The sequence below is a fragment of the Pseudophryne corroboree genome, chromosome 1 (assembly GCF_028390025.1).
Source record: "Pseudophryne corroboree isolate aPseCor3 chromosome 1, aPseCor3.hap2, whole genome shotgun sequence".
NCBI lineage: Eukaryota > Metazoa > Chordata > Amphibia > Anura > Myobatrachidae > Pseudophryne > Pseudophryne corroboree.
In genome coordinates, this window is record NC_086444.1 from 175,648,052 (window position 1) to 175,661,303 (window position 13,252).

The 13,252-nt window shown below is 42.8% G+C and overlaps 1 protein-coding gene across 3 annotated transcripts in view; it reads left to right on the plus strand.

Moving 5' to 3' along the window:
• Positions 1–13,252, plus strand: part of MSH3 (mutS homolog 3) — a 534,775-nt gene that overhangs the window by 500,761 nt on the left and 20,762 nt on the right. For all 3 annotated transcript variants that reach the window (XM_063963915.1, XM_063963914.1, XM_063963916.1), the window contains one exon: positions 8,457–8,643. In XM_063963915.1, the coding sequence (XP_063819985.1) occupies positions 8,457–8,643 (187 nt within the window). The remainder of the gene's footprint in view (positions 1–8,456; positions 8,644–13,252) is intronic.

Sequence of the window (13,252 nt, forward strand, 5' to 3'; positions counted from 1 at the left end):
TGACGGTAGTCTGAATCCCAACACTGAAGTAGACCGATGCTGGGATCCTGACATCGATCACAATGCCAACATCAGAAACACCCGACTGCCGTCAACCTGATCGTAAATATGCCGGGGAGGGTTAGGGCTGGGGGAGTTGTTAGGTTTAGGCACTAGAGGAGTGTCAGGGTTAGGCACTAGGGGAGGGTCAGGGTTAGGCGGTGTGGAGAGGGGGTTTGGCATTAAGCATGGAGGGCTAGGGTCATGCTGCGGATACGGAGGTTTAGGGGGTGGGGTTACAATACTTGCCTAGCAGGTGTCAGGATTCAGCGCATCAGGATGGCGTGTCTGTATTCTGACCGCCAGCTTCCCAATCGCCGAGATCATGATGCCATCCCTTCTGAACACCATACAACAGGTAAGTAACAATTCAGGATCATATTTTACCTATATTGCAACCAAGTAAAACCCGGTCCCAAACAATTGGTATGGCAATCAGCTAATCTATTATGTGCCCCAACACACTGCTCTCGCCAACCACTGCTCATCTTGGTTCTGCTGATCTTATGCGGGAATAATGATCAGGACTTAGCAGTTACCCCAGATATGGTGGTGTTGGGCAGCCCGCTTGTTTCATTGATGTGATTTTAAAACAAACAGTAAATCAAACATTTCTTTTTATTAAATTCTTGTTGAGTTACCCTAATATTCAGTTTCACTTGTGATACCTTTTTGAAATTTTTAAATGTCATATTTGGAGTTTTTACTGCATCCTTGGAGATCATGTGATCTCTTTGGTTGTTTCCTCCAAAGATTAAACAACTAGGACACATTCTACAATCTGCTGCTAACCCTTCATATTACAATTAACCAATTTCTTCCTGTATAATGCCCATCTGTATCAATTTATCATGTTTCTGCTTTCTCTATTTCCTCAAAAATCATTCTTCCTATCTCTGTTGAGCCTTTCCAGGTGCAGAAATAGAACAGGTCTGTAAGCCGGTGTCTGTGTACAGTTGTTCTAGATGGTTTATTCTTGTCACACCAGCTTATGCCTGGTGGTTTCAGGTTTTTAGGCAGTTTATATATAATTATACATCTGCCTCCCCCCTATCCCTGTAACTTTGGTTAAACTATTTTGAAATAACAAAACTTTGCATTTGAAAATGCAGTAAGAATTGAAGGTACCATTACACACGGTTTTGGATTCTTTCATGCGGATTAGAAAACCTCATCCGTATTCACTAGACATATTTTACTATGCAATGTAGTGATTTATATGCATATTACTATATCTTAGATACATGGAGATTGTGTTTTCATTGTCATTTATTTTGTCGTGTTTTTCTATAGAGTGACTTACATTTAAAAATAGGCTTAGAACATCCTGCCAAACAAAACTGTAGATAGTAACCGAAGAACTTGCACTTTTGTTCCAAACTGTCTCTTGAGTAGTTGATCCAATAGGTTTGCAGTTGTAAGTGGTGAAACATGATCATTGACATTCACTGCGTGATATGCATTTAGTGAGAAACAGGCTATTTGCATATATTATTTTTGCTTTTTTTGGGTATAAATAAACCGCTTGTTATCAAAGATTTAAATATTTTGGTAGACTCCTTTTTTTACTTTTAGAAGATTGCTTACAGATGGCTATAATGTATGTAAAAGTTATTTATATGGTGCTGCAGTGCTTGCAGTCCTTGCCATATGAATAATATATAGACAGAAACAGCAACTCTAAACATAATGATACCATAGGAAAGAAGACTTGTCCAAAACATCTTACAAGTTTGTTAGGTTTGTGGAGACAACTTCACACAGATTTTGTAGGTAAAACTGATGGATCCTCCTAGTTGCTGAATTTGATGCTTTGTAAAAGAGAAACATGGGACATGGAGGATCCATAATTCCAATACACATTTATTGGCAAGATTCTCAATCAGATTACTCGTGCTAAAAGGGAGAGTTAATTCTGAGTAAGAAAAAAACATATTGGTGTCCCTAATGCACACTGAGTGATAATATCAGATAATACAGAGATCTTGGTTGGTACATCTGCAGATATAGGGCTAAGCCCCCAGGCCGAACGGCAAGGTGTCTGTCTCAGGTCATAACACTAGGTATGGGTCTGGGGTGCTAGACCCCATCATGCCAGCACATGGTGGCCACCCCAGGCCAGCACACAGGTGAAAATAAAGAAATTAGTAAAGGTTCATTAAGAAGCACATAGGTGCTATGTAAGTGACAGGCGTGATTAAAATAATACAAAAATATTAAATGTGATTAGGAAAGACATAAAGCAGCCCAGCCACGCCAGCACAGGGGGCACCGCGCCCCAAACCCACCCCAAATAAAAATCACCTGGGTAAAATAGCCCAGTGTAAGGCCCCATGAAAATCCATAAATCAGCAGATTAGAAAAATAAAGGTGAGCGAGAAAACCACGTACAATGCCATTACCCTAACAACAGCTGTGTCTCCATTATTTCTCTGAGAGCAACGGTTTAACAAACCGTCCTTGCTAGGATAGTGGCTTCGTACCATCTCCCAGTGGCAGTGACTGTCTGACGGTCTCCTACAGCGTGCACCACCAATGCCGTAGAGTACCAACGAGCATCTGCCCCTAACTCCCCCCCCCCCCCCCCCCCCCCGTCAGCCTAACTCTCCCAGCGTCCACCTAACCATCGGCATTGAGTACCTGTTGACACCACCACTCATTCTGCAGCCTAACCACCCAAGCACTGCCAATGCTGCTCCTGTGATGATAAAAACGTCCATGTCTCTTTGTCAATTAATCCAGTTTTTATGTTTTAATTTTACTATTGTAGCATTAGTAATGACTGCAATGTTAAGAGAGTCATTGCGGAGAGCCAGCATAATGATTTAGCAATGTTTGATAGTTTCATCATAAGGGATTTCTTTGCACATTGATTACAAATACATTTAAAATGAATCTTTGTGCAATCCTTCATATTTAGGATGATTAACTGATGGCCTCATGCTTTATGCTTGTAAACAAAACTGCAATTATTAACACCATTTACTAGCACCCCTGTAAGGTACAAGCAAAAATAAAGAAGATCATGAACTACAATATCATCCATAGAGTTCTGCACCAGAGTTCAGTACTACACCAAATTATATTTAATTATATATTTATATATTTTTTTTATAATATTAAAAATAATATATAAACATACTGTGCAAAAAATTTGAGTGCGTTAATTTCTTGGAATTATTAACCAATATATACAGTAGGTTTACAGTTCATGCGTAACCCGTAAAACATGTGGGATTACGCTATTTTATCAGTACTATGACAACCAAATAGGTGATATGTTTGAACAGTAATTCTGCCTGATGTGTAGAACACTCTTCCACTTTTCCTTCACTCCAGTGCTGTTTCCTGGCACCCATCACGCTGTCTGCAGTTTACTGCAATTATTCCCTCAGTATAGTGCTTTTGTCTGTTTATAAGGAAATGTTCTTCTTGGTAATTTAGAAGTTATAGAAAAGGATTGTCACTTCCAACTAATTAAATGCGTATGCTTCAGCAATTTTCTACATTATTGATCCATTGAACCAGACTACAGTGAATTTAGTTTGGAGTTTGTCTACAGACACTGCAAATAAATAGTCTTCTCTGGTAGTGAGTAACATGGTCCTCTGAGACTCACACCGGCTGTGGTGACAGACTTTGGCGCTGTGATTTCATAGCAGCTGAGGGAAGCCATGCTAAATTGTACAGCCATAATTACCCGTAAGGCTCCGATACATGGGCTTACTGATTCATTTCACAGTTATCACTTTATCCCACATGTTTTTGAGACAAAATATTTACAGCTGAGGCCTTTCTAATGATTGTGGAAAGTATATAAGGGGTTTTAATAGAGGTATGTAAATGGTCTTAGTTTTCATTGTAGCCAAGATTTTTTGCCTCCTCAAAATGCTATTGAGATGTGATTAAAATATACATATACAGGTTGAGTCTCCCTTATCCAAAATGCTTGGGACCAGTGGTATTTTGGATATGGGATTTTTCCGTATTTTGGAATAATTGCATACCATAATGAGATATCATGGCGATGGGACCTAAATCTAAGCACAGAATGCATTTATATTACATATACACCTTATACACATAGTCTGAAGGTCATTTTAGCCAATATTTTTTATAACTGTGTGCATTAAACAAAGTGTGTCTACATTCACACAATTCATTTATGTTTCATATACACCTTATACACACAGCCGGGAAGTCAGTTAATACAATATTTTTAATAACTTTGTGTATTAAACAAAGTTTGTTTACATTGAGCCATTAAAAAACTAAGGTTTCACTATCTCACTCAAAAAAGTCCGTATTTCGGAATATTCCATATTTCGGAATATTTGGATATGGGATACTCAACCTGTAGTATACAGATGTGTCCTCCTTCATTCTACTGCAGTCACATTAAACAGCCCTTCTAGTCACGCCTAGCCGTGAGCGCTTTTACTAACACCGGGCATGTGTTTTGTGCATTTTTTCACAAAAAAGTGTCTTATTCGCATCGCTATGCGAATAGGACGCACAAACAGGCTCTGTTGATTTTGCTATGTTCTCTGTACATTAGATACACTATTATATGCTCTCTGACAGGTTTTCTATATTTGATAAAATGTTTTAATGTAGAAGTAATGTATTTGTTATCCAGATTATTTTAATTTTTTATACATACAAATGTTGTGACATACTTTGTATTTACATGTGCAGTTCTTTAATAAAATATTGTTAATAAATGATATTTTGCATGCCTATATTCTGTATGTGACTGCGGCTGTATCTGTGTACGAAATGCTATGTCACAGTGTTTTCCTTGAAAAGACTGTAACAGCCTTTCGTATGCAGTTGCACAGAGAATATACACATGCCACATATCCTTTAAATCAGCAGAGTCTGCGATGCGAAGAAGAAGCTTTTGCTGGCAAAATCAAATGTGTGACATTAGCGGATATTCACAGCCGGTGACGGAGACGCCTGAGTCCTAGGCGCGCCTAGGCACAGACAGAGCCACGACTAGCGTGGCTCCATCTGTAGATAAAGTTCTGTTAAAGGATATCTCACCCAAAACTAAAGACATTTGTTTTGGTTGGAGATTCTCACCCAAAACTAAAGACATTTGTTTTGGTTGGAGATTAAATAAAAGGAGAAACTAAAGCACACTAAGGGGTATACTTAAAGTGGCATCACTATAAAGTGCAAAACATGCCACTTAATATTAGTGCTGCTTAAATATACCAAATCCATTCAGGTCTACAGTAGCTGTAACATCCCCACATCCACTACTCTCTGTACAGGGGTTCACTACGGCTGGCCGGTGGTCGGGCTCCCGGCGACCAGCATCCCGGCGCCGGGAGCCCGACCGCCGGCTTACCGACAGCTTGGCGAGTGCAAATGAGCCCCTTGCGGGCTCGCTGCGCTCGCCACGCTACGGGCACGGTGGCGCGCTACGCGCGCCACACTATTTTATTCTCCCTCTATGGGGGTCGTGGACCCCCACGAGGGAAAATAAGTGTCGGTATGCCGGCTGTCGGGCTCCCGGCGCCGGTATACTGAGCGCCGGGAGCCCGACCGCCGGCAAACAGAAGACCACCCCTGTACAGGCCTAGCCAACCTGTGGCTCTCCAACTGTTGTGAAACAACAAGTCCCAGTATACCCTCCCACAGATCAGTTGGTAAGGCATTTTGGGACTTGTAGTTTCACAACAGTTGGAGAGCCACAGGTTGCCTGCTATGTGTATATTGATGCCTCCTTCTCTGTAAGCTGCCTATTAGCATGCCATTTTGGCTAGGAACCAGACTATCTCTGTGAGTCTCTGTTATACTCCCTCTGTTCTATTGACTCATTTCGACTCATTGGGTTCCAATGTATAGATAGTTAAAATATAGACCCTTTTTTTTGGGGGGGGGGGGGGGGGGTTCTAGGCTTTTACAACTTTTGTCTCATTTACTATCCATGTCACAAACGATTACCTTTTGTAACCTTGTGGCGAGTGGAGCAAGCCCGCATGGGGACACGTTTCAACAAATTTTGGGGGGGAAATAAAGTTTAAGAACACACACACACAAAAATTTGTGTCGATCTTTTGACTGTCATCCGGATAGGATCGACCTAATGATTGTCTATCTTTTAACTGTCTAATTTCTACACCACACCCCAATTTGTTAATCCAAACTCTCTTTCAAGGTGTTACGAGGCAGCAAGAACAAGAAATAATGTTTCTAAGTATATTCATATAAGGGGGATTAGCAATTAAAAAAAAAAATTATACAGATTTTTGGGGGGAATAAAGAACTATCCCTATCCCTTTTTCATCTTAGTGCAGGCTACTCTCCTCCTTTAACGATCTCAGTATGTGTGTTGGTTTTAATTGTTTATACTGTATACAATACTAGACTATGCAAATATTATTTTCTATATATCTGGATAAGGATGTAAAAAAATGTAGTGGTAAGCAAACAGTGGGCGATTATAGATATTTTCAATATTTGTTTTCTACGTGTTTTTCTGTATTGGGGATTTGTGTTTTTAGCATACATTTTGTCTCGCCGTGTGTTCCGAAAGTAATTTTTTTTTACCAAAAACCTAGATGTGGTGAAAATTTGTAGCAAATAAAAAATATCATCCCCACATAAGGAGTAGGTTTGATGAAACTATACAGGTGGAAAAAGTCCTGCACTGTGCTTGGAGACTGAATTGGATGCAGATGACATAGGCAGAGCATTCCAGATTGGTCATGGTAGGACATTTGAAAATTGTTGAAAGGTGATGACTGAAATAGGGCAGATGTATTAATCCTGGAGAAGGGATAAAGTGATAAGCGCAAGGTGATAACGCACCAGCCAGTCAGCTCCTGTCATTTTTTTAAATCCGTATTGATTGGCTGGTGCGTTATCACCTTGCGCTTATTACTGGATTATCACTTCTTTATCCCTTCTCCAGGTTAAGATATCTACCCCATATTTCCATGCGGTACTTCTTGCAGGCCCTCACGTATGCTCTAATGTTACTGTATCTTTAATCTCTTATACTTCCACTGTTAAAAAAAAAAAAAAAAGAAATAAGCCTGGCATAGTTCTTATTTAGTAAGAAAGATGCTAAAAGAGATTGTTACGGTAATCGTTACAAAGGAGAGGATGACAAATTTAAGAAGATTCCTAGTGTGTTGTGTCCCTTGATCATCATTACTTAGGAGATCCCTAGTATACTGAATGAAACTTCACTGTAGGTACACAAAATGCCACACTGATAGTGAGCCATCTTAAAAGCCTCATTCTGATGTTTCTCTGTGCTCCTTAAATTTTTTTCCTTCAATTCCTTTGACAAAAGTGCAAGGAGCACAGAAATGTGCCAGTTGGATGCAGCTTTTAAAGTGAATCACTGTGTAAATGTGCAGCTTTTACACTTACTCAGAGAATCACTCTGGATTGTGTTTTTTTCCTTTATCCTGGAGATACTGAAGGAACTCATTAACATACTCACTGTTTACCCCATATGTGTCACCTCTGTCTGTCCCTCCCCTTTAGCATGTAAGATCCCACGTGTAGGGCCCACTTCCCTCATATGCTTTTCCTTCTCTTACACTATCATCTACTCCACAGGTTCTCTACCTCGGTCCTCAGGACCCCACTCAGTTTATGTTTTCCAGGTCAACTGTGGATCCATAAAATGTGACTGTTGGTCATACACAGTGCACCTGCCGGGTGACATGGAAAACATGAACCGTGTTGGATCCAGAGGATCAAGTTTGAGAACCGCTGATCTACTCCATACCCCCTTCAGTGCCACCTAACTCATGTTTATAAAGCATGTACTTGTCCAGCATTGTCTTGTACAGTAAGTCACTGTTGTTCTGATAATTTGTTTATGTAGTTTGTGGCGCCATATAAATAAAGGAGAATATCTGATGAGCTGCGTGATTTCCATAAACTTGGTTTCATATTCATATAAATATCTAAATCAGTGGCAGCCATGCTACAGCTCACAATCCAATTGTGGCCCACTCCCTGCTAGAGTCTGACCCAGCAACAGTGCCCCATCCCCCACCCCGCCACACTTCAGTCTGCCCCACCCCGCCCTTCACAGCTCTGGACACCTCTGTATATTTGCTTGGCAGCTCGGGCAGGCAACATCACTGCCCAGTTGGCTCCCTTTACAGCTGCACGTGACAGTGCAGACTGCAGAAGTATGTAAGGACTCTGCAGCTGCATATAGGCTGAGGGAGACATACCTGTAGAGGTGAGTAACATAATGGGTGCTCTGGACTGGCACACAAATCATGCAAAGAATTATTGTTAATATTGGTTGTTGAAGATAATTTTGTAGATTTATTGGTTTGACAGCTTCTCAGTACAGTAAGATATTCATAATGATGCTCTGTTTGAATTGGAACTTGGTATCTATAGAATGTTTTGCTGTTTCTATGTTACAGAATGGGAGCTGCAGATAATATTTATAAAGGGAGAAGCACTTTCATGGAAGAGCTGTCCGAGACAGTGGAGATATTAAAGCAGGCCAGCCCTCGGTCTCTTGTCATATTGGATGAATTGGGCAGGGGCACCAGTACGCATGATGGTATCGCAATTGCATATGCGACTCTGGAATACATTATAAAAGATGTAAGTTTTCTTAATTTCAAAGCAGGTCATTTTTGCTTGTCCACAATAATACATCAAAGTTGTAGTGGTATACTTCTAGTGATATGTGACACTGTTCATAGTGGAATTGAAATTCTCTTTTAATTTGAATTTTCTAGATAGATTAGTCAGTAGTAACATAGAATGCAACGGCAAATAAGAACCACTTGGTCCATCTAGTCTGCTTGTGTACACTCACTTACACGCTAGGGTTATATACACACACTTACACGCCAAGGTAAAATTTTTGTTGAGGGCCTGTTAACCGACCAATATATTTTTGGACTGTGGGAGGAAACCGGAGTACTCGGAGGAAGCCCACGCAAGTACGGCGAGATACAAACTCCACACTGAGATACAAACCCACTGAGGTAAGTATCACAAAAACCTAGGAGACCAAGTTTCAACAGCAACTCACAATACACTGCAATTTAGGTAAGGTTACATGTAGACAATAATTTTATGATTTATTTATCTGGAATGCTTCGATGAAGCTCGCTTTCTCTACTATGAATAAAGCATGCACGACTTCAAAGAAGAATACATTTCAACATCTGACAACTTAACAAAATAATAAAGAGTTCTAATAAAATTAGAAATGGTCACATATGAATTATACTACTAATGGGGGCCCCATATACTAGTTTATATCCATTAAGTAGTTCATGTTGGAGTATGCGGTTGTAATCTCTTTTATCCGGTTTTCCCAGCTCAGAGTCTGATGCTAAATATGTACATTTTGCTGGTTATAGTGCAAAGGTGAAACTTTCCCTTTCTTTGTATTCAAAGACAATATTGGGGCTAATTCATACCTGATTGCTGCTGTGCGTTTTCGCACAGTGGGTGATCAGGTCTGAACTGCGCATACGCCGCAATGCGCATGTGCATGCCAGAGATACGATCAGCATCTCAGTGCAGCGATCAATCAGGCAGAGGCATTTGCTGGGTGAGAGGGGGCGGGCCGGTGGTGTTGGGCCGCTATTTTGGGGGCGCAGTCCGTGCAACGCAGGCATGCCTGGACCGTGCGGGGGGTGAGCCGTGGCGGCTGCTTGACGGGTCGTGGTGAAAACTAGCCTACCAGCACAGCAATGAGAACCGCGCAGGTAGGGACTTGCTCGCCATGTGCGCTAGCATCACTGCCGTGCAATGCTATCGCACCCGTGCGGCGTGGGAAAGTCATACCGTATATATGTGCTGTATCGTGATGAAAAGTGTCAGCAAAATAACTCACATAGTGGGATATTACATACCATTAGGGCCATGGTGGGAATGAAACCCAAGTCCTCAGTACTGTGTGGCAGTAATACTAATCATTACACCATCTGTACTGCCCTAGTAGTTTTGTATAAAACAAAAACTTACTAGCGATACAGTGCCAGCCAATCGGCTCTGAATTGCCATATTGCAAGCTGTGTTTTAAAATTGACAGTTAGGAGCTGGTACATTTGTACTTTCTCTTACGTCCCTAATCTAGGAACTTAGTCTGCGACCCAGCTAAGCTTGGCATTAGCGGTAGGGGCGCTGTGTGCTGGCACCATACTTTCTCTGTGTATCCCTGGAAGGGCTCTTTGTGGGTTAATTGTGCATTTAACCTTTTCCTGTTTGAGTGTGTGTGTGTGTGCTGTCAGTGATACAGTATGTCAGGCAAAGAGTGTGTTTCATGTAAGGCACAGTGTTCCTCTTCTCCAGGGGGTTCACTAGTGTGTACTCAGTGTAGTGTACCTTTCCAGGCTAGCGGGGCAGAGCCTGCATGGCTGGACTCCATTAGGGGAATGATTTTCAATATTTCTACTAAATTGTCCCGCAATGAGAAAGAGACGCAATATTTAAGACAATCTATGACTGAGTTTATGAAAAGAGACTCAGTACTCAAACCAGCGTCTCAGTCCCCGGCCATTTGTCCACAAAAACGTACTTTGGCCCATATTCTGCAGTTTGACTGATGATGAAGGGTCAGATGTGGAGGAGGGGGAGGTGGATTCAGAGGTGGGGGAGGCTACTTTGTCACAGGGAATAGAGGCTATCAGAGAAGTTCTGCATATCCCTGATCAGGTGACAGAGGAGAGTGAGGAATCTTATTTTAATATAAAAAAAAAAATCCTCAGCCACTTTTTCTGTGTCAAAGGAACTAAATACCCTGCTTGAAGAACCGTGGGTTAATCCTGATAGGAAATTTCAAATCCCTAAAAGGTTCCTATCATCTTTTCCTTTTCCTCCTGAGTATAGGAAAAAATGGGAAAATCCACCGATAGTGGATGCATCAGTATCCAGGCTGTCATGAAAAATTGTATTGCCTGTCCCGGGTGCAGCTTCCCTGAAAGACACAGCTGATCGTAAAATTGAGACCACACTCAAATCCTTGTATACAGCTGCTAGGGTGGCCCAAATACCCACTATAGCATGTGGGTGGATTACTAAAGCCATTGCCAAATGGTCGGGTAACCTAATTGAGTGGTTAGATACCTTGCCTGAAGGGGAGATTATTTTACTCCTGAACCATATACAGGACTCTGCGAACTTTATGGTGGAAGCCATAAAAGAAAGAGGCTTGCTTAATGCACGCACCACTGCTATGGCAGTCAGCACGCAGGGGCTTATGGCTACGCCAGTGGACTGCTGACGTGGACTCTAGGAAGGGCATGGAAGGCCTACCCTTCACAGGGGAGGCCTTATTTGAAGATGAACTAGACAAATAGATCTCCAAAGCTACTGCGAGTAAGTCCGCATATCTTCCTTCTGCAGCTCCCCCAGCCAGGAAGGCTTACTCGGGTGCCAATTTACAGTCCTTTCGGACTGCCAAGTTTAGGGGCAAGGCCAGAGGGTCTTCTACCGCCGTTAGAGGTAAACCACGCAAACCAGCAACTGCCGGTTCTCAGGAACAGAGCTCAAACTCTGCTTCCTCAAAACCTTCAGCATGACGGTGGACCACAATGCCTAGAAGACTGGCAGGTGGGGTGATCTCAGGTCTGGAGGAGGGGGAATTCCTAGTGTCTCTGGATATCAAAGATGCGTACCTTCACATTCCGATCTGGCCGCATCATCAGGCTTATCTACGGTTTACACTGCAGGACTGGCACTACCAGTTCCAGGCCCTTCCATTTGGTCTCCACAGCACCGAGGGTATTCACCAAAGTGATGGTAGAGATGATGTTTCTACTCCGCATACAGGGAGTGAATATATTTCCGTACCTGGACGATCTTCTGATAAAGGCACCGTCCAGGGAGCGGTTGTTGGACAGCATTGGCCTCACAACCAGACTACTCCTGGATCACAGGTGGATTCTGAACTTACCAAAATCTCACCTGGAACCGATGCCGAGGCTTCCTTTCCTGTGAATGATACTGGACACAGAGTCTCAGAGAATGTTCCTTTCCTTGGAGAAGGCTATGGTAATCCAGTCGATGGTTCAGGCTGGCCTGAAGCCAACCCGGATCTCGGTGCATCTGTGCATTCACCTTCTAGGGAAAATGGTGGCCTCTTATGAAGGTCTTCAGTACGGAAGGTTTCATGCGAGGCTCTTCCAGCTAGATCTATTGGACAAATGGTCCGGATCGCATCTTCACATGCACCAGAGGATCCGTCTGTCAGCAAAACCAGGATTTCCCTTCTGTGGTGGCTACAGACTTCTCACCTCATCGAGGGTCGGTGGATCGGGATTCATAATGAATTCTGCTAACCACAGATGCAATCCCCAGAGGTTGGGGAGCAGTCACCAAGGGGATGCAGTTTCAAGGAAGATGGTCAAGTCAGGAAGTCGTCCTTCCAATAAACATCCTGGAACTCAGGGCTATCTACAACGCCCTTCTGCAGGCCTCATCTCTTCTACGGAATCAGGCCATTCAAGTCCAGTCGGACAATGTGACGGCGATAATGTACATAAACCAACAGGGCGGAACGAAAAGCAGAGCTGCATTGTCAGAGATGTCAAGAATTCTCTTCTAGGCGGAAAAACACGCCGTGGCGGCGTTGGCGGTCTTCATTCCGGGAGAAGACAACTGGGAAGCAGACTTCCTCAGCAGGCACGACCTGCACCCGGTGGAGTGGGGCCTTCACCTGGAGGTATTCCAGTGGTTGACACATCGGTGGGGATATCTACAGATTGACATGATAGCCTCTCAACTCAACAAGAAGCTCAAGCGGTATTGTTCCAGGTCGAGAGACCCACAAGCAGTAGCGGTAGAAGCTCTGACAACTCCATGGGTCTACCAGCTGGTGTACGTGTTTCCTCCACTTCCTCTGATCCCAAGAATTCTAAAGAGAATAAAAAGGGAAAAGGTTCAAGCAATCCTCATTGCTCCGGACAGGCCGCGAAGGGCCTGGTATGCGGATCTTCTCAAAATGATGATCGAAGATCCGCGGCCTCTACCTCTTCGCGAGGATCTTCTGCAACAGGGCCCGTTCGTCTATCAAGACTTACCGCGGCTACGTTTAACTGCATGGAAGTTGAACGGCTGATTTTAGCCAGGAGAGGGCTTCCTGACAAGGTCATCCCGACTATGATCCAACCCAGGAAGGGAATAGCGTCTAAACATTACCACCGTATATGGAAGAAGTATGTCTCTTGGTGTGAGAGCAGACAATATTCTGCAG